At 37.4% G+C, this 20267-nt stretch overlaps 2 protein-coding genes across 7 annotated transcripts in view; both read right to left on the bottom strand.

Moving 5' to 3' along the window:
• Positions 1–360: 360 nt before the first annotated feature.
• Positions 361–7892, bottom strand: prkcsh (protein kinase C substrate 80K-H). Of its 3 annotated transcripts, none has more exons than XM_038287991.1 (18): positions 7770–7892; positions 7444–7570; positions 7208–7324; positions 7030–7125; positions 6900–6957; positions 6691–6808; positions 6365–6494; positions 6133–6217; positions 5766–5844; positions 5538–5621; positions 5290–5457; positions 5106–5199; positions 3806–3875; positions 3589–3678; positions 3429–3503; positions 3242–3341; positions 2995–3155; positions 361–572 (listed from the first exon to the last, which is right to left on the bottom strand). In XM_038287991.1, the coding sequence occupies exons 2-17, from the start codon at positions 7535–7537 to the stop codon at positions 3009–3011; spliced, it is 1605 nt and encodes a 534-aa protein (XP_038143919.1). In that variant the 5' UTR covers positions 7538–7570; positions 7770–7892; the 3' UTR covers positions 361–572; positions 2995–3008. The 3 variants fall into 3 exon arrangements, with proteins under 3 accessions (XP_038143919.1, XP_038143921.1, XP_038143920.1); XM_038287993.1 differs by having other exon boundaries at positions 7865–7884; XM_038287992.1 differs by having other exon boundaries at positions 7861–7881.
• A 4268-nt stretch (positions 7893–12160) lies between these two features.
• Positions 12161–20267, bottom strand: part of pde4a (phosphodiesterase 4A, cAMP-specific) — a 64401-nt gene continuing 56294 nt past the window's right edge. For 3 of the 4 annotated variants that reach the window (XM_038287987.1, XM_038287989.1, XM_038287990.1), the window contains 6 exons: positions 18840–19004; positions 18632–18731; positions 18165–18319; positions 17925–18047; positions 15714–15896; positions 12161–15482 (listed from right to left, as the gene is read on the bottom strand). In XM_038287987.1, coding sequence (XP_038143915.1) covers positions 14982–15482; positions 15714–15896; positions 17925–18047; positions 18165–18319; positions 18632–18731; positions 18840–19004 — 1227 coding nt within the window. In that variant the 3' untranslated portion in view covers positions 12161–14981. The remainder of the gene's footprint in view (positions 15483–15713; positions 15897–17924; positions 18048–18164; positions 18320–18631; positions 18732–18839; positions 19005–20267) is intronic. The other variant, XM_038287988.1, reaches the window with a different exon arrangement.

The raw sequence follows: 20267 nt of genomic DNA, 5'->3' as shown, positions 1-20267 counted from the left end.
AGCTTTGTATAAGCAATGTTGAAGAATGAAGATTGTTAATAAGGAACATTGGATATCTGAACTTTACTTCTGACTCTGATTCATACTATGTATTTAAGGAGAACCTCATCGGTTCCAAGAGTACTGGACAGATGTTACATTAACAGGTAGAAAAACACTCATAAGTCAAATTTTTTGCAACAACAACCTAAAACTCTTACAAGGATGTGTACCCTTGTTATAGCATCAATATAATAGAAATCTGGAGAACCTAGTCCTAAACAGCAGGTGTGCAGAAAGTTTAGGCCCATTTCTTTGCTACATAAATGGAAAAGTAAGGGCTTCACTGGTCGAGTTTGAGTAAAAAAAACATTAGTGAGATGAGATTAAAACATGTTTATTTGATAACAGTGGAATGACATTACATCTGACTTAAAACTGGTGTCAATACATCATAGAGGAGTGGAAGATGAATGCATTGACCTGCTCATTGGAATTAGCATTACTTCTACACAACAAGCAGAAACAGGAGGCGGTACAGCATGGAGACAGGAAAAATACATTTTACTGCAATGACTGGTCCCTTCAGTGTTCTGCAACAAAGAAGACACAAATCCATTAGTTAAAGTTCAAACAGAAAACAACATACTTAGTTTCTCATTTGATAGCATGTACAAAATTGAATACATCACAAGTGAAAAAATGTCCAGTATTTTGTTGTTTATAGCATAAAATAATTCACTAAGATAGCAGAAAACGCTAAATTCCTCAATAGTCATGTGACCCACTGAGGGGCTTAAGGGTGCTGTGACGTCAGTTTAGTCAGGAAGTAGTCATTTTACATATCGAGTCAATATTTATTCACCTTTGCGATGGAGTTTTTATCCTTTAACGAGGACGAAAATAAATAAATAAGTCTTTGTGGTTTTATTAATGCTCTCTGGTTTAATCACTGCTGCTAAATGTTCTTTGATCATTTGCAGAACCGGTGGAAGTTCATTATCTTTCAGAACATTTTCCAGATGGTGCTGTGCTTCAATTAGTTTAAACCACAGTCTAACCTTTTGTTTGAAGAGGGGATCACAGGATTTGAATTGGCTCTGTGGTGGCTGGGTTCGGTTCGGTTGGTAGCCTGCTGTTGCAGTGGGGCGTGAAGGCTGGCGGTCAGTGAGCCCTGTGTGCGGTGCTTGCGGTTCTGCATAGCAGGCTGTGCTGCGCTGCTGTGCCTCAACAGGGAAAACGGTCCCTCTGTAATCCAATCGCAGCGAGCGTTCCAAGCACCAAAACCTTACTGTATGAGTGGAAAACATTGCACTTCGAGTGTGGTTTTTACCCAGTTCGGGTCATTGCTCCAGGCCAGTGGGGTTCGAGCTCTAGGTCTCCACCTGCGGTAACTGACTGTTATCCATCGCGGTTCTTGTTGTTCTGGAGTCCGGACCGTAATGATATGGAAATCCGTCTGGAGCTGCGGCTATACTAAACTGTGCAACTAGCTAGGGTTCGTTGTTTTATGAAATAAAATATTTCATTAAAAAAATAAACAGCTTTATTACCATCAGGATTTATTTATTGCTATACAACAGAGAAAACAAGCCATTGCAACTTTGGTATATTAAATCCAACTGCTGCTGTGAGAGCAGGAGTGATGATAAAATAATCTGCCGTGATGTGATTGGAACATAGTTTGCTGTATCGGCTTGAACGCCACAGATTGTTTGTTTGATTTTTGTCTAATTTACTTTCCGAAAGGAAATTTGACGCAGAACCAGCTCCTTTGAATATTAAACATTCCTTTTCTCGAACCAAAGACATTCCTACAATTGGCAGCAGTACAATAGACCATTGTAATGACATTTAAATGATCCTTTCAGAGTGCAAAGTACTTGGGTGGTTCTTCGGTCGGGTGGTTCTTGACACCCGCACGAGGACGTTTGACTACACTGACGTCACAGCTGCGTTTCTTCACGTGACTGCTCTCACCGGACTCGGGCTTAGCTAGAGATGCCCAGCATACTGTAAAATTCTCTTGATTCTTATGACTTGGAGCATTTTTAGTGCGAGTTAGATCAGCCACGTAAAGAGAAGATAATCTACCATTACACAGGATAAAACCTTTCTATTTGAACTTTAAGGCAGTGTCTTTTTTTGAAAGCTCAACTTGATCCTTAGATAAACATATGATTTTCAAGAACAAACTTTAAGTCAATGATTGATTCTCAGAGACAAGGCATACCATGCATTAGGGTTATATTTCTAGTTCAATCATATTCTGCTACGAGTATTGACTTAGTGTGCCTAAAGCCTGGGATACACTGTGATATTTTCAGTCGTTGCTCGCAGCCACAACTCTAATTGTGCAAATCAATCACAGAGTTTGAAAGTTCACAGCGTGCGAAGTACGTCTCCACACTGTACGAACAGAGGCTCGGATGTGATATGACTACTTGTTAGTCCTCAAAGACAGGTCAGGGTCTTGAACAAACTCGACATGCAACACAATAAATCGAGGTAGCTGGTATTAAAAGAAATAGTTTTTGTTTCGCCCATGAGTAATGTGAAAATCTCAGAGTAAAGAGTTCTCAGTCTGGTCGTGTCACCACTTCTTCATGTGATGTACCTTGAAACTTGATTCACTCACATGACCAAAATATCAAACAGGTTTGATTGTCTTGTAACCAATGATTTCTGATCGAGATGCTAATTGCCTCTCCTTGTATATTGCACGATGCGCGACAAATGATTTGGCCAAGAGTCGGCGCGATCTCCAAAAAGGTTGCACAACAGGAAAAATCATAATCAGAAATGACCAATAATTGCGCAGTGTATGCAGTGCTTTAGATGCAAGTTTACAATAAAATATTTCTCAAAAATAGAACAATTAAACTAAATATAAAGAAACAAACAATTTTATGGTCTGCTTTTTTTGCTCGAAGTTCTACTCATTCAAATGATCTAACAACAACAAAAATATTTAAAAACAAAAAAAAGAAAACAGATAAGGACCAACATACTAACCTACCAATGAGCTCCTACAGCTCTTCGTGATCAGGGTGTCCTGAATCAATGCTTGAGGGATCCTGGCAGATAGCGGGGCTGGTGAACTCCATGAGGTATTCACAGCGACTGGGCTCTGAGGTAGATGTCACAATAGTTTCCTTTCCACATGTTAGCTTCACCTTTAAGAACACCAAGAGGATTACTTTTATTTTAGAGCATGATTAAAAATAAACAAGGGGATTGCTAAGTGCTGCCTGAGGCTTACAGTGGTGGATCTGTTGGGGCCTTGCCAACATCCTGTTCCATGTTCATACTTCATTACCGAGTAAATATTATCCTCAGGTCCTGCCCACTTCCCCCACATTCTATTTGAAGGAAGTAGAAAATACAGAATGAAACAAGCCAATAAACTAAAACAAACATGCAAAAATAAATCAGATTCATATCTTTACCCTAAACTAGTCTCTGATCCTCCAAACTTGGGTTTTTGTGACACTTTGTTAAAGGGGCAGAGCCTGTAGACATATCTTTGAGAGAAGAAAAACAAGAAAAGATAAGCAGTGACAACAATTGAATTTGAAGGATGTTTAGCTAGTTGAAGCATGAACATACTCGCTAGTGGTCAGCTCATAACACTGGCTGTAGAGGTAGGCAAACTCAGAGCTGGGTCCAAAGTCAAAAGAGATTTCCTTCTCAAGGTTCCTGTAAAAAAAAAATTCCATGTGAAGCCTTTTATTTGCTGCCCCAACATATTTCTGGAGCTCTTAAGACATCAACTATGGCTGCATCATGTTTACTAGCAAACTTAGTATTCCCTGTGGAGACATACCTGATTTGATCTTCCACTTCCCGCAGAGATTTCTCAGCCTCGTTGAATTCATCCCTGGCTTTCTGAGCAGCTGAGGAACAAAAGTTTAAACAATTACATTTCATTTGACTACACAGTAAATGTGTATTCACACTAGAAAAGCCTACTTGCTTGACCTGTATTTTTTGTTTGATCTGTATTAAATGTTACTTTTTCCAAGGGCAAAGGCAAAGCCACAGATGAAACTTGAATTTCACTGGTCAGAAATGATGAGGCAAAACAGAGCATAGTACTAGAAATTGGGGAAACTACGATACAACCTATTGGACTGCATTTAGCACCTGTTTTGCATATTTATGCTGTTCTTAAGGCTGCAAAATCAATCAGTATCAAGAGCATCTCATTTACTGTAGATTTCAATGTTTTTTTTTCTCTTATTTTTGTGATTGAGTCAGAGAATGTGTCCTTTAAGCTGATGCAGATCACCGCTTGCTGAGAGCAACAGACAGCGAAACAGGCAGGATTTTGATCCTGAGTTTAAAACTAAGGTGGCTTGCAAAGTCCAAAGAGACATGATTTCTTTATTTCAGGTTGGACCCAGGCCAGTTTTAATGCGGAATGATACCACCTAAGAATGTAGGTCTTTGTCCAGCTGTTTGGTCTGTTCAGAGTTTGCTATTCTTCATTCACATCTGAACAAAAGGTCTGAAGCAAGGGGGAAACTGATCCGTTTAAAGCAGATCAAACGTGGAAGGTGTGAATACACCCCAATATAAAACTGTAACAAAAATCAACCTACTTCAGGGTGTCATTTGAATTTCCCTCAATAGCTTTTTTTTTATGCAAGACAAATAAAAGCTAATCTACCTTTACACCACTTGTTACTCTTTTTGGTTAACTACCCTCAAGGCCTTCAAACAGAGTATTGATTAAGCTTTACACATAATTGAATTAAAATTTAATATTTACTCTGTAAAATAACACAGTAGCAGATAACAAGAAGAGTATTCTTAACTGCCTACAGCAAAGGTCTTATCTTCATTATCCTTGGGGTCAGCATCCTGCAAATTATAGACATCCCTTGTCCTCCTAAAGGCAATATTTCCTTTACCCCGTCTAAATGAAGTATTCGGGTCATCAGCAGAACTCAGTAGGAGTGGCTTGCTAAGGAACTGTTTCAGATATGTTATCTGGATGTTAAGGACCATTGATACATGTAGAAGATCAAGCAGATAAACATCTTTTTAAGAGAGTTCTTATCCCAGCAAATAACCAGTCACTTTATGACTGTTAAGGGTTAGACAAGGTTGCAAACACACACCATCAATGAGAGCCTGGGTTTCTTGGTCATAGGGCGGCATTGGGCCCTCGTCATCATCATCCTTCTTTTCATCAGTCCGCATAGTGGGAGGGGCCTGAAGCATAGCCAATAAAATTCATTTAGTGTTTGGTTAGCCAAACCTAATATTTATCCAGCTAAATAAAAAAAAAAAAAAGAGGTTTACTTTATAATCCCCATCATCCATGTCATCATCTTCATCATCTTCCTCATCATCGTTGTCCTCTTCCTCTGGGATATCCTCATCGGGATAATTTTCAGAGTCATTGTCAGACGTTGTATCCTGGGTTTCCTCTTGAGGCGTTTCCCCTGGTGGTGGGACGTCTGCATTGGACTAAAGTAGGCACAAAATCAGATGTAGAAACAGCAAAGTTTTAAAAATATCAAACAGTAAAAATTTAGAAAAATCCTTACCTCAGAAACATATTTTTCCTTAATGTTATTCCAGACAGTCTCAAACACTACTGTGTCCACTTGGTCCACTCCACCTAACAGTCCCTGCAACATTAATAATTTTAAATAACCATTAGTTTTTTTCCCCCCCAATTTTAGATCTTATAAATAATTAAGCTCTCAAAATATTGGATGACTGAAAGCTTGGTTAAGCAGAAGTGTTACAGAAGCAAAAAAACTAAGCTATACCTGAGCTTCGGCTTCAGTAAATGAACCATCAGAATCTGGGTCAAGCTCAGGATGGGACTGAAGCTCAGCCACTGAGACACTATGAAAACAAAAAATATTTAACCATCTGCTAGGCCATAGATAAAGGTATTACTTTAAACTTTGAATTTAAAACCTAGCTAATTTATAATAGGAGTGCATGTTATTCACCAACTGAAATAATGTGAAGTAAAGAGAACATTACAAAATTACTTAAACCAATATAAAGGAAAACATTAATAAATGCAGAATGGCAACTCCTTTCAGACCATATCCCTTACTGCTAAGCTTCACTGAAATTTAACATTCTGACCCCCAATGGTTTCTAATTAGCATAAGCAGTACTCACAAGCCATCTGAATCATCATCCAGTTCAAGAAAAACCTCGGCCATTCTAGCCTTGTCTTTCTCCATGCGAATGGCAGCTTTTTGCTCTGAAATAAAAAGTTCATATTTTTATGAGTCTCATTATGATAATGTTCCCCCACAATCTAGATGTTGTCAAGTAGAACAGAGAACATTACCTGAAAGTCTCAAATCAAATATGTTTATTATACACTTTGGTATTAAACCGAATTTACCTTCCCAGGCCTTCAGATGGCGCTCTTTAGCTTCTTTCTCTGGTTTCTCAGCAGTCTCCTTAACAGTTCTCAGAGCTTCCACATTTGCTTCCAGATCTTTCTTACTGTTCTGGACATCTCCAAGTTTTGACTGTGGAGCCAAAACAAGACGACCAGTTCAGACTAAATAATTCCTACCAATTGAAAAGTATATTCAAAAAATTATTTAAAATGTTTTTATATATATATATATATATATATATATATATAACGAAAACACACGTTTCAGAGCTTGAAATCTTGAATCATGCATACTCAAAGTTTAAAGCCTGTTTAACTCTCCAAACCTTTTTTTCCTCTAGACCTTGTTTGGCCTCCTGGATGAGTTGTTTTTTAAGCATAAAGCCTTCCTTTGCAATCTCTGCTATCTTCTGCAGTTCTTCTTTCTCTTTGCGACCCAGTTCCCTGAAAAAAACACGCAAGTAATTTATGACAGTCAAACAACATGTCACCCTTTTATTCTATACAGCCTCATCTCACCATAAAACATACTCACCTACAGGTGTTTTGACAGTCAGCACCACTGTTATACTCATCTGTAGTGTCGCAGCAATCTAAAGGAAACTAAGTGTTAAAAACCTACTAAATACTCAAAAGTCGTAGTTAAAAAAAGCTTTAATTCATACCACATATTCCATCATTGACACGGGAGGAAGGGATGAATCCTGGTCGGAAACCCGCATTGGTGCAGTGGAAGTTGCCATTGGGGCAAGCAGCAGTACCTGGAGGAGATGTACATGTTTATCAGAAAATTTGTAAATTAAAATCACTAGAATATAAATCTACAGGAGAGGTCCTGCACACCTGGCTCATCAGATCCATCCGGACAGTCACAATAGTCATCATTTATTCTGTCAAAGGGAATGGTGCGGGTTCCATCCAGACAAGTAAACGGTTTGTTTTCTTCATAAAACTGGCGCTCTGTTGTTTTAAGGGGAAAAACAGCAGCAAAGAACTTAAGTCTTAGAACTTAGACTTAAAAACGAACCAAAATCCAACTATTCTGCTTTGTCTCATTACAAATCAGACTGTGAGCTTACTTGACAAAGGGACACCGCGGGGACGAAGGACCTCAACTGTCATGGCTCCGCCAAATAGAGCCAGCACCAGCACAAAGTGACCAAACATTATCATTGTCCACACTGAGTATTAAGAACTCAACAGCACCTGTATAAAAATACACATATTACAAAACAGTTTAAAAAAACAACACAATTTTAGAGGTAGCTTCCAATTTGAAGCAGAAGCTAGAGCTACGTGGCTAGCATTTGAGGATAAACGTTGCTAAGCAGTAAACGGTTGAGCAAAAATGGCTATTCAACTTGAAATTAAATCCTCGAGAATAACTTTACATAAACTCAAATACCTTATCAATAGGACTCGAAGTAGCAAAGCAAAAAAATTGTTTGTTGTAACGCAGCTAATGGCTAATCATTTGTCCAGTCCGGGTGAATTACCTACTTCCGCATGGAGGAACCCCACCCCTCTTCTTCTTCTTCTCTTCTATTATGGCGGATCACAAGCAACTTTAAGGTGCATACCGCCAACCCCACCCCTCTCTGACGTTTTAACATATGATTGGATAAGAAATCCTGTTCTTGTTCTGTGATTGGCTGAAGTGAGTGAATCTCGTTGACACGTTTCAGGGCGACATTTCATTGTAGCGAAGATTCTGAAAATATTTATACTTGCATTAACAAAGAATCAATTATTTAATGTTCAAATATTCTTATGAAGTAAACAGATCATCTGTTAACATGGCAAATTAACAGTCTCCATTATCAGATCAGACTTTTGTTGGGCTGGTGGAGAAACGTAGCTGTTGTCGAAGAAAAGGCTCTGCAGCCATCTCATGCCAACTCATTTTTTTCTTCCCATGCTTATCTATTCATCTATTAAAATAGTTGAAAAGTTAAAGACACAATAACATATATATATATATATATATATATATATATATATATATATATATATATATATATATATATATATATATATATATATATATATATATATATATATATATATATACACGCATACGTATGTGTAAATAATATCAAATGAACATGGAATACAGCCGGCCAGAATGGTAATGGCAATCCAACCGGACATTGTTGTGGACAAAAAGTGGAAAGCCATTGTGATTGACATAACAATACCAAGTGACAGCAACATCAGGAAAAAGGAACATGAAAATCTAGAGAAATACCAGGGGCTAATAGAGCAACTGGAAGTTCAAGGCATCAGTGGTGCCCATGGTCAATACGGCAATCGTGGGGAGTGACCCCCAAACTTGAGGAGTGTTTACAGCAGATCCCTGGAAATAGATCAGACATCTCGGCCCTGAAAAGGTGCAGTTCTAGATACAGCAAAGATACTGCACAGAACCCTCAAGCTCCCAGGCCTCTGGTAGAGGACCTGAGATTAGAGGAAAAAAGGGAGAGAACGCCCGCGATGGAGGAGGAAGAGTTTTTTTTATATATATATATATATACATATATACATATATATATATATATATACAGGTGCTGGTCATAAAATTAGAATATCATGAAAAAGTTGATTGATTTCAGTAATTCCATTTAAAAAGTGAAACTTGTATATTATATTCATACATTACATACAAACTCATATATTTCAGATGTTTATTTTGTTTAATTTTGATGATTACAAATGACAACAAATGAAAATCTCAAATTCATCATATCAGAAAATTAGAATATTGTGAAAAGGTTCAAAATTGATGGCCCCTGGTGCCACACTCTAATCAGCTAATTAACTCAAACCACCTGCAAAAGCCTTTAAATGGTCTTTCAGTCTAGTTCTATAGGCTACACAATCATGGGGAAGACTGCTGACTTGACAGTTGTCCAAAAGACGACCATCGACACCTTGCACAAGGAGGGCAAGACACAAAAGGTCATCGCTAAAGAGGCTGGCTGTTCACAGAGCTCAGTGTCCAAGCACATTAATAGAGAGGCGAAGGGAAGGAAAAGATGTGGTCGAAAAAAGTGTACAAGCAAGAGAGATAACCGCACCCTGGAGAGGATTGTGAAACAAAACCCCTTCAAAAATGTGGGGGAGATTCACAAAGAGTGGACTGCAGCTGGAGTGAGTGCTTCAAGAACCACCACACACAGACGTATGAAAGACATGGGTTTCTGCTGTCGCATTCCTTGTGTCAAGCCACTCTTGAACCACAGACAGCGTCAGAAGCGTCTTGCCTGGGCTAAAGAGAAACAGGACTGGACTGCTGGTGAGTGGTCCAAAGTCATGTTCTCTGATGAAAGTAAATTTTGCATTTCCTTTGGAAATCAAGGTCCCAGAGTCTGGAGGAAAAGAAGAGAGGCACTTCATCCACGTTGCTTGAAGTCCAGTGTAAAGTTTCCACAGTCAGTGATGGTTTGGGGTGCCATGTCATCTGCTGGTGTTGGTCCATTGTGTTTTCTGAGGTCCAGGGTCAACGCAGCCACATACCAGGAAGTTTTAGAGCACTTCATGCTTCCTGCAGCTGACCAACTTTTTGGAGATGCAGATTTCATTTTCCAACAGGACTTGGCACCTGCACACAGTGCCAAAGCTACCAGTACCTGGTTGAAGGACCATGGTATCCCTGTTCTTAATTGGCCAGCAAACTCTCCTGACCTTAACCCCATAGAAAATCTATGGGGTATTGTGAAGAAGAAGATGCAATACACCAGACCCAACAATTCAGAAGAGCTAAAACCCACTATTAGAGCAACCTGGGCTATCATAACACCTGAGCAGTGCCACAGACTGATCGACTCCATGCCACGCCGCATTGCTGCAGTAATACAGGCCAAAGGAGGCCCAACTAAATACTGAGTGCTGTACATGCTCATACTTTTCATGTTCATACTTTTCAGTTGGCCAACATTTCTATAAATCCTTTGTTTTTATTGGTCTTCAGTAATATTCTAATTTTCTGATATGATGAATTTGAGATTTTCATTTGTTGTCATTTGTAATCATCAAAATTAAACAAAATAAACATCTGAAATATATGAGTTTGTATGTAATGTATGAATATAATATACAAGTTTCACTTTTTAAATGGAATTACTGAAATCAATCTACTTTTTCATGATATTCTAATTTTATGACCAGCACCTGTATATATATATATATATATATATATATATATATATATATATATATATATATATATATATATATATATATATATATATATATGTGTTTATCTGGCAGCTTTTCACTTGCTAGTAACAAGTTTTCTTTTTAAACTGGTAGAAAACCAAGCTAACTTTCTAATAAGTCAAACTGTATTTATCAAGACAGATTTCTATTGTAAAAGAGATGTTGGATCTCTCTTTGCATATAATCTGGAGGTTTTTTTGTTTTTGTTTTTTTTCACGTAGCAGCTCCCCCCCTGTTGTATTCCTCTACACTCAGAGAGTGGTCATCTAGTGTCACACTAGCAGCTGGCAGGTGGCAGCTGCATCTAGGGGACAACATTACACAGGCATGGACTGTAGTTTTTTTTAAAAACAGATTTTGATGGGGTCAATTTTTTTTTACTCTTATTAGTAAGGTATGGACAATGCCTATCAGCCATGGTTGTCCAAGACAGAGACAAGACCGAGTAAAAAGGCTGCTGATACAAAGACGAAACTAAGAACCTAAAGAAATACTCTCGAGACTGGTCTTGAGACCATGACCAAGTACTACAACGCTACTATCTACACTGTTATGAAAGATCTGAAAACGAAAGAAATATTATAATTTTCCCAGTGGAAAAACAGTACGTTGTTGGACAGGAAGCAAGTAAGGAGTTAGCGAACTAAGACTCAACAGTCGATCAAATTTGAACGGGAAATATTTCCATAGGGAAAAAATTTGTATTTGAAATGTAACGCCATTTACTTAAGCGTGCTAATAAGCAGTGCACAGCAAAATGAAAGGAGAGGCAAAAATCCATTAGGCTATGCTCCATACAGTTAAAACTCAGGATGCTCTGAAACTTATTCCCCAATTTCCACCATACAGTTTCATTTAAACTGTATGAAGTAAAAATTCAGGCAGTTTAAAGCTTATTTTTCTTCATACCAGCAACAGGCCCCCTTGCTTAAGAATGTAAAGAAATCTAGAACCAAATAGCTAACAAACGCTTTGCCTGTGCAAAGGAGAATGAGTATTTAACTATTTGTTTCAATATAAAAATCTTGCTTTATTTGTATTTTCACACACTTTACAGTACCGAACAGTGAAATAAAAAGAAAAATATACTGATATACTATATTATATATATATATATATATATATATATATATATATATATATATATATATATATATATATATATATATATATATATATATATATATATATATATATATATATATATATATATATATATATATATATGTTGCTTATTAAATGCATTTATTCACAAAAATGACACCTCGGCTCTGTCAGGAGGAAAAGAAAATTCATAAAAATAGTATAATAAAAAATAACTAAACACATTTTACACATTACAGCAATTTCATTTACAAATATTACAATCATTTCATGTTTTTTAATCCCCCTTTAAAAGAGCTTCCTTACCGATGACACATGAGTTAAAGCCCAGAGGATTTCACTCAAAGGGAGTCAGTCTGCGATAACATTACCTGACAGCAACACCAATGGGAACCAGATAAATAGGCTACCATGGGACGGACATTTAGGCTATCAGGCTAGATAGTGCTTAAAGTTACTAAGAAACAAAGGGGGTGTTAGTGCTAGGAATGAGCACGTCAAATAAGGACACATATTGTGACTTTTAGTTCAAATAAAAAAAAATAGAAATAATCTCATAGAATCTTTTCAGAGGATGTGTAATTTATTTTACAATCCCTCCAAAACACTGATCATCTCAACTGGTGGACAATGTGGGTTTGGGATTTTTGCCCCTATGAATACACAGATCACACATTACCTGAAGCCCACCGTTTTACTTTGAAACCTGATGAAATAAAGTGCTGGTACAAATTTATTTTGAATTTAACAATAAGTGTGCATAATTAAAAGTTATGACAGAATGTTATCCACGTGTGAGGAACTATAGTATTTAAGAATGACAAGGTGACCGGGTGGCTTGCAGTGTCTCTGTGGTTATCTGTCAATCATAATTTGGATAAAATTTTATTTTACAGTATATCATTACATTATATACAAGAGTGGTAATGATTATAGCTATATATCATCAGCACACGATTCATTTTCAAGACCATCCACCTGAATGATATAAAAATAAACTGTACACAAGCTGTTAAAAGAAAACAATTCCCCATGTTTTCTTTTCATCATAAAAAGAATGGCAGCAATCAATCAATTGAATAATTTCCTTAATAAGAAACAATTGCTACAGTATCGTGTTTGTATGGCAATTAAATATTACTGTTTTTATAGCTCATGAGAGAACAAGAAAGCCACAAAAACAAAGGAACATGTTTAAAGTAAAAGGCCAGTGCATATGGGATACATTTATTTTTATATTTAAGTAACTGTAATATTAATCCTGAATTCCCATTTTCACTACATTAAAAGTCTGCATGGTGGCCTCACAGCTAGACCAAACATGTAGGCTTCTGTTGCACCAAGACATGGCGACTTCAGATGAGCTCAGTTACTGACCTGCAGAAACTTGCCCTCACCTTCAACTTTAATTTTCATTTTACCCTGTAAGAACACAAACATCCTAACAACCTGGCACATTTAGGCTGAGCTGATCAGATATAGGACACGATTCAACGAGATGCAGAGATGCCAAAAAGCGGACGACAACATGTGCGACTACATCTAAAACCCTGCTGTGTTTTACCGTGACTGGCTCACATGAAATCATTTTAAATATCTCCAGGAAGTTATAGGATGCGCTCTTGATTTTTCTTTTTTAAAACAACACATTCTATTAGTTGAGCCAAGCAGAGCCAAAAACAAAAACAACTGGCAGCAGTGTTTCCCACTTTCCCTCCAAATTCAGAATACATAGTCTAAAACAAACACAAATAACATAAAAAATAAAAACAGGTGTGCTATAAATACATCAGGATATCTATGTTATATCTACATACGTATAAGTATGTATCCTGCATCTAACCTTAAGGCAAAAAATCATCAAACACAAAAAAGATGATTAGGGATTACCACACCTTTTCCCTGACATTCTGCCTCCCTGATTTCCTTCGATTCATCTTGCCCACCGAAGCTTTTCCTTCCTAACTTTGGTGAGAATTGTTATGTATGAAGAGAAAAAATTACCAAAAAAATGGACAGTCGTCAGACAGCAAACTAATTTTGTTCAGTTAATGAAACACTCAACATATTCAGCAAATTTTTAAATATAAAATAGGCAAAAACGTATATATGCTTCAAAGCATTACATGGCTTATTCTCTGAAGGTTTCAAAATAATAAGAATAGTAATAAAACCATTCAAATAAGAAATCAACATATAAGCTGGAAAGAGTCCAGTGGTGGTAGTGGTGGTGGTAGTGATTGCTCTGCATCTATAGTTTTAATTTGTCATATTACTAGAAGAGCAACAAAAGGAAGACTTAACAGCTGAAAATATGTCACCACAAAAACGTGTACTTGTGAGTTACACATCACAATAGCATGAACAGTAAAGAGATCTTCATCAAGAGACAATCAAAAATTGATACCACAAATCAGACTCTCCTGTTCCACAATGCATTGCTTCACCACAGCCTCAGTCAGGAAGCTGATGTTTCACAAAGGCACAGAGCCATCTTGCACCAGTAGCACTCTCTTCGTAAAGGGAAAAGTGATAGGGGGCCTCTCTGGGCCCCTTCAACGCAGCATCTTCTCTTTGCTTCCACGTCAAGCTCTTCTCTTTTCTCCAACTCTGTGGATTTATTCTTTAATCTTTATTTCCGACAGAAATGGAAAAAAAACGTCACTGAAGCTTCTCTGAGCAGAGTAGTTTCTATTGAGATTCTAACATACATGAATTACTAATACTGACTAAACACTAATTAATACACCGATAAGGAATGGCTTTTTCCAAAAAGATTCATCACTGATCAATGTTCCTTGTTTAAATGCACACATATAAACATACAGTAAAGTGTGTGTAGGTGCGTGTCTGTGCAAATCTGTGTGCATTTCCAAAAACCAACAGCGAATGAAATGCAGTTATACTGCAGGATATGCTGTATGCATGTATGCATTGTTTCACTCTACATAATTTGCTCTTGATAGTGTTTTTTTGTGTGGATATTTTTTTGTGATTTCATGGGTGTTTATTTATGTGCATTTCACTCACCAGAGTGCTACACTACCTTCCATTGCTTTCTACTAAATTCCCATTAGTCTTAAGTTCCTAGTAAATCAATCTAGAACTTATCACTCCAAATCTACAGTTGCTGTGTAATTAGCTTCTCTTTGAGCAATTCTGAATGTATTCCCTTTTTGAAAAATATATTTAAAGGTCTGTATTGTCATTGCAGTCATATTTGTTCTTTGTTTGACCATTTAAAGAATCGACAACATAACGTGTGCAAGATAGGAGAGAGATACAGGAGCAGACCTCATGTATCTTCAGCTTGAGATGAAGAATCCTCCTCTTCTTCTACAGGACTTGTGTCATAAAGTCTTTCCTTTTCTGGCTGCTCACCTAACCGAGGTTTCAGCTCTTCCTCTCCTTCCTCTTCCTCCATTGCAACCTCATCCTCTTCCTCGATTATGTCCTCATTCTTCTCTGACATAAGATCTTCCTTATCCTCGTTTTCATCATCCTTGTCCATGTCACTACAGTCTTCTGCCACGTGGTTTGAAGTCGTTTTGTCAACCTCATGTTCCTGTTCATTCTGAGAGCTCTCTTCCAGTGTGAGCGCAAACTGAAACTTATCAATGCACGTGTTTAGCTCCTTGTCCTGGCCTACAGGCGGTGGTGAAGGACTTTGTGGGATAGTGCTCTGGTACCAGTCCCTGTTGTCCTCCAGGGTGTCCAGGATCTCCTGGGCATCAGGATGAACAAGGTCTCCCCACGTCTCCCAAAGTGGATGAACTATGTAGTCGATGAAGCCCACCTGCATCGAGAGAGAAAAAGAAAGGCAGCGTATAAGACGGCGCCAACTCAAGCATACACAACCATACTCGCTTTAAAATGGCATTAAAAATGTAGGCAAGCGACTGCTGAGATCAGAGATAAAAGATCAGCCTCTGCTCTCTAGGTATCACCCCACCTGCCGCATTAACAGGAATCCAGCTGTTTGCCATGTATGCATTTGTTTCTGTCTCTTCCACAGCTCATCATTTACCTGACTTTTTTCTACAGATGCAGTGTGTTTATCACACATGGGACTGATCTCCATCCCTCTTTCCCGCTCCTTGTCTCCCTGCCTGAAGAACTCTTCCATGATTCTCTCCGTCCATTGCCGATACACATGTAGAGGCTTTGTAGGATTGCTCAAGTCAGCACAATGCACCATGTTCCTCAATACCTGCATAGAAGTCAAATATCACATACTATTATACTTCATTGGGAGAAGGTGGGGACTAAACAAGTCACATGCCTTGGACTCGAGTCAGACTATTGCTACAATAAATAAATGTATTGGATTAATATGGTATCAGTCATTTTGTTATTTATTCATTTCATTTATTATTCATTATTATTATTATTCATTATTCATTATTAGTTTATTAGGATGCTATTTTAATTATTTATTTTCTATAATTTTGAATAATTTGCATTCATTAAAGGTATAGTGGAGGATTTTCACGAGCAAATGCCAATTAAAGGCATGTGAAAGCATGCAGGAGCCCATTTCTCCTCGTGCAAGCTCTGTATAAAAGTTGCTGTTTGCATCGCTCATACAAGCTTACTAAGCAAAAGAAGATTTGCAATTTTTTCACTATGTCAGAGTTACCACCGGTGTTATGACGAGAAATACCTTTGGAGAATTACCTACCCTCTCGCACACTGATGAGAAAGCGGATTGGTAAATGAACGAAAAGGGAACTTTTAAACATATTCTTAATGTTTTCATATTTCTTATGCATGGATGCCTTAAAATTGAGAGCTTTGGTGGAATGATTGACAATTAGGAGGACCACTTATCCACTTTACCTTTAAGTATTTAATTACCTCTATGCCACTGCCTATTATGTTTTTTCTTGCACAGCACTTTGCATATTCTAGCTATTGAAATTTGCTATATAGATACACTTGCCTTGCCTTTGGCAAAGCTCATTATATTTGTCTCTTATTCCACATGATCCACATTTTTTATTGGATGTCAAATAATAAGTATTTTCTATAGGAAAAAGACGACACAGATGTCATCTTTGTCTGTTAGAAAAAGATGACATCTGTGTGTTTTTATGTTTTTGTAATACGGGATACTACTTGTTGTAGCAGCTGCAACCCAATTAGATAATATTCACTGACAATTGCAAAATAACCCACACTCAGAAAAACAATGATGAAACCCAGTCTTTCAAAACAAGACTCAATGGTAGCCCGATCCACATAGGCATAAATCTAAGTGCAACCTCATCATATGAAAATGAATGTAGGTGATGTATACTTGTTCTTCAATCAGTAAGTTTTTATGTCAACAACATAATAGCTGGATTATCCCAACTGCAAAAATTGATACCTCAAAGATCCTATTCAATTCAGTTCAGTTTATTTACATAGTGCTAATTCACAACATAACTTTCATCTCAAGGCACTTTACAGAAAACATCTCTAAGGAGAAAAAGCTGATTGCATCCAATCATTGACGGGAGGAGCACATGGTGACAGTAGATATTCACTTGCATTTTGCTGCTGAGTCCACAGCAATCACTTACATTGAGCATGCATGCAATGACAGTGGAGAGAAACAAAAAAAACTTCCCTTTTAAATGTTAAAAAAACCTCCAGCAGAAGCTCAGTGTGAGCGGCCTACTGTTGAGGCCAATTCGGGTTCAAGGAGATATAAGTGGACACTTGAAGGGAACATAGAAGCATTGATCCATAAACACTTTCTATGTTTAAAAAGAAAACAGTAATGTAAAACAGCTTTAGATCAGTCTAGCATTTGTTAAAGTCAGGAAACCTCACACTGGAAAAACGGTTTCAGCTGAATTAAGCCTTTTAAATCATCACTCTGACTGTAATTATTGGCAAGTTAATCTGGTAAAGCTATTTTTGTAACTATTTCTTGAATCATGAAGGATGACACTCATCTTTAATGTACTCTTGTCTTTCCCATCTGTAAGAGGAGCTCCTAGAATGCAGCCTCTGTGTCTCATTATATCAAAAAACAGTAAATTAGGAAGTCTGGGACTTCTAGTTTAAAGTTCTCTAACTCTGTGATGAATTTGAATAATAAAGTATGATTTTATAAAAATATCCAGGCTTGGTGTGTATGTACAATTTCTTGTTTTCAAATTCCTAAGTAATTGTTAATCTTGTTCTTTAACCCAACCTCTGAAGATAAAAATAAAAAATAAAGTACATGGCGACAACTGACAACTACCTGTATTCTGTCGGTGTAGTGGTCGAGCATCAGAACTCCAGAACTTGTCACTTTCTTGGTTTCCACCATCGTCTTAAGGTCAGCCAGCAAACTCATGTGTTTGGACATATCTGTCGCCAAAACCTGTAATAAAGGCCATCTTTAATTACTGCAGATAACCCATAAAAATGCATCTAAATGTCTTTAAAGGATAGAACAGGTGAGAAAAGTTTTCTTTGTTAGTGTTTATCATATGCTCACCATATCAATCACAAGTTTCCTCAGACTCTGTCTTTGCCTTTTGGTAAGGTTCTGGAAGATGTCACAGTTCTCTTCATGGAGTAGCTTAAAGCCCACGGCCAGGTGGTGGTTTTCCAAAACAGACTCATCGTTATACATCAGGGCCAGCTCTGAGTCTGAGGGTGTAACAAATATGGTTAACATAATATTTCCCCAGAATCAGCTCAACACTAAAGGCCAGCAGTTTCCAAATAAGATGTGTACTTATCCAACCATTTACAATAAAAATCTGGGAATCGAGGTACAAATAGCAGGAGGCTTCGATTAACATGAACTACAGCAAAGCCTGATTAAGTGCAAAACTTTGTCTTGGTGTATTGCTTACTGGTTTACCATGATCTATAATATCAATCATAAATGGTAAAAAAAAAATAATGTCTACCACTGTTTACATATTCAATAACTTTTTTAATATAATTCTGACTCACTTGTGTTAATGAGAAATTGGTTGGACACTCCTGGATGGTCTACATCATGAATGGCAGCAGCAAACAAAGCTGCTAATATCTCTAAGTCTGTAAATACAGCCTGTTGGGGAGAAAAGCGAGAAACAACAATGGAGGTTTGCTCAGTTTTCAATATTTGTAATGGTATCTTGTGCTCTGATAGGATATACGTTCAAAGACAAATCCTCACATCTAGAGCTGGTGTGGATAGCAGTACATGGGTGGACTGGGTGACATCAGCAGCGTGAAGGCTGTTGTGGTAGGCGACATTGGCATGATAGTGGTCCTCCAGGGTCATCACATATGTGACAAAAGTATCCACAGGGATCCGAAAGGTCTTTAGTAGATCTCTTTCCTGCAAGAAGAAAAAAAACATATTTAGAAAAGATTGTCAAAGCTTATTTTTTAACAATCTTAATGCAAATGAGACGAATAACAAAACGTTTATTGTTTTATTTCTAAATGAAAATAATTTAAAGAGGAATTCACACATCCTAAAACCTTTCCAAATTTGCTTTACTACAACCACAAATGTAAACTCATGCTATTAGGATGTACTGTATTTGGTAGACTAACACAAAGTAGTCTATGAATGTAGTAAATAAATGTATAAATAGGTTTTGATTCCTATTACAAAAACACAGATTTATATACAGAGCCCCCTGAGTTAGTACTATGGAATCACCTTTTTCTGGTTTGACATTTCTGAGTTTCTGTGGTATCGCTTTGGTAGCTTTGCTTATCTAGAAACTGAACACTTTGCATATTTGTGTTTCCAAAACAGCCCAAGCTCTGTTAGAATGGGTCAAATGTGAAAATACACCCGCTGGTGCTGGAGCAGATTCTCAGTTAAACTTAGGTTTGAAATTTGTCCTGCTAATGTAAAGCATCCCCACACCATGATGCTACTTCAGCTATGTTTCATAGTGATTATGTTGTGTTCAGGGCGGTGTGGTCGTTTTCGTTCTCTGTAAAAGATTACGTTTACAGAAAAAAAAGCAAAAAGTAAAAATGTATTTGTCCCGATCACAGCCCCCTCTCGTTGGCTTGCTGTGTTCCCTTGTAATTATGGCTTCTACTCAAAGTTTCTCAACTTAGAAATACCTCTTGGCACTCTTCCACAAAATATACACTGTTCCAGTGTATGACTAACAGTTTTGTTTTGACTGGTACCAAAATCTGCCTTTTGACCTGAAGATCCCAGCATTTTAATGGCCTCTTGGCAACTTCTTTGAATAATGCTGCCCTTGCATGGCCAATCAGTCTAGTTGGGCAGTCAAGACTTGATGGTTTGCTGTACTTTTTTCATTTTTAAATGAGGGACTAAATATTGCTCCCTAACATCCGTTTCTTTCTTTGACCATTGGTCCTCTAGGATGGAGATGATTTTACAGAACAACTAAATCTATTCACACACTTCATTAGTTATTTGTTTTAAGGCAACTGGTTGATATTTCAGCATTAAACACAACATGAAGTTTGTCTTTTTAAGATAAAATATGATAATTATTGCTTTTGTATATCGGGGTAGGTTCCCAAGATAAGTTTATACAGTATATCGGTGTAGGTTCCCAAGATAAGTTTCTTATATACCACTTTATTTATTAGCCTTGCCTAA

The sequence above is a fragment of the Cyprinodon tularosa genome, unplaced genomic scaffold (genome assembly GCF_016077235.1).
Source record: "Cyprinodon tularosa strain WSP-4 unplaced genomic scaffold, ASM1607723v1 ctg246, whole genome shotgun sequence".
Taxonomy (NCBI): domain Eukaryota; kingdom Metazoa; phylum Chordata; class Actinopteri; order Cyprinodontiformes; family Cyprinodontidae; genus Cyprinodon; species Cyprinodon tularosa.
Note: the sequence above shows the minus strand (reverse complement) of the source record. Positions and strands in the feature narration are given on the sequence as shown.

What these genes read in the sequence shown, in the direction of transcription:
- prkcsh (XM_038287991.1), bottom strand. Translation starts at nt 7,537, where the DNA reads ATGATAATGTTTGGTCACTTTGTGCTGGTGCTGGCTCTATTTGGCGGA. An exon ending in GGATGGATCTGATGAGCCAG is followed by an intron (nt 7,126 to 7,207) that starts GTGTGCAGGACC and finishes CATCTCCTCCAG; the next exon opens with GTACTGCTGCTTGCCCCAAT. An exon ending in AGGAAAAATATGTTTCTGAG is followed by an intron (nt 5,458 to 5,537) that starts GTAAGGATTTTT and finishes TGCCTACTTTAG; the next exon opens with TCCAATGCAGACGTCCCACC.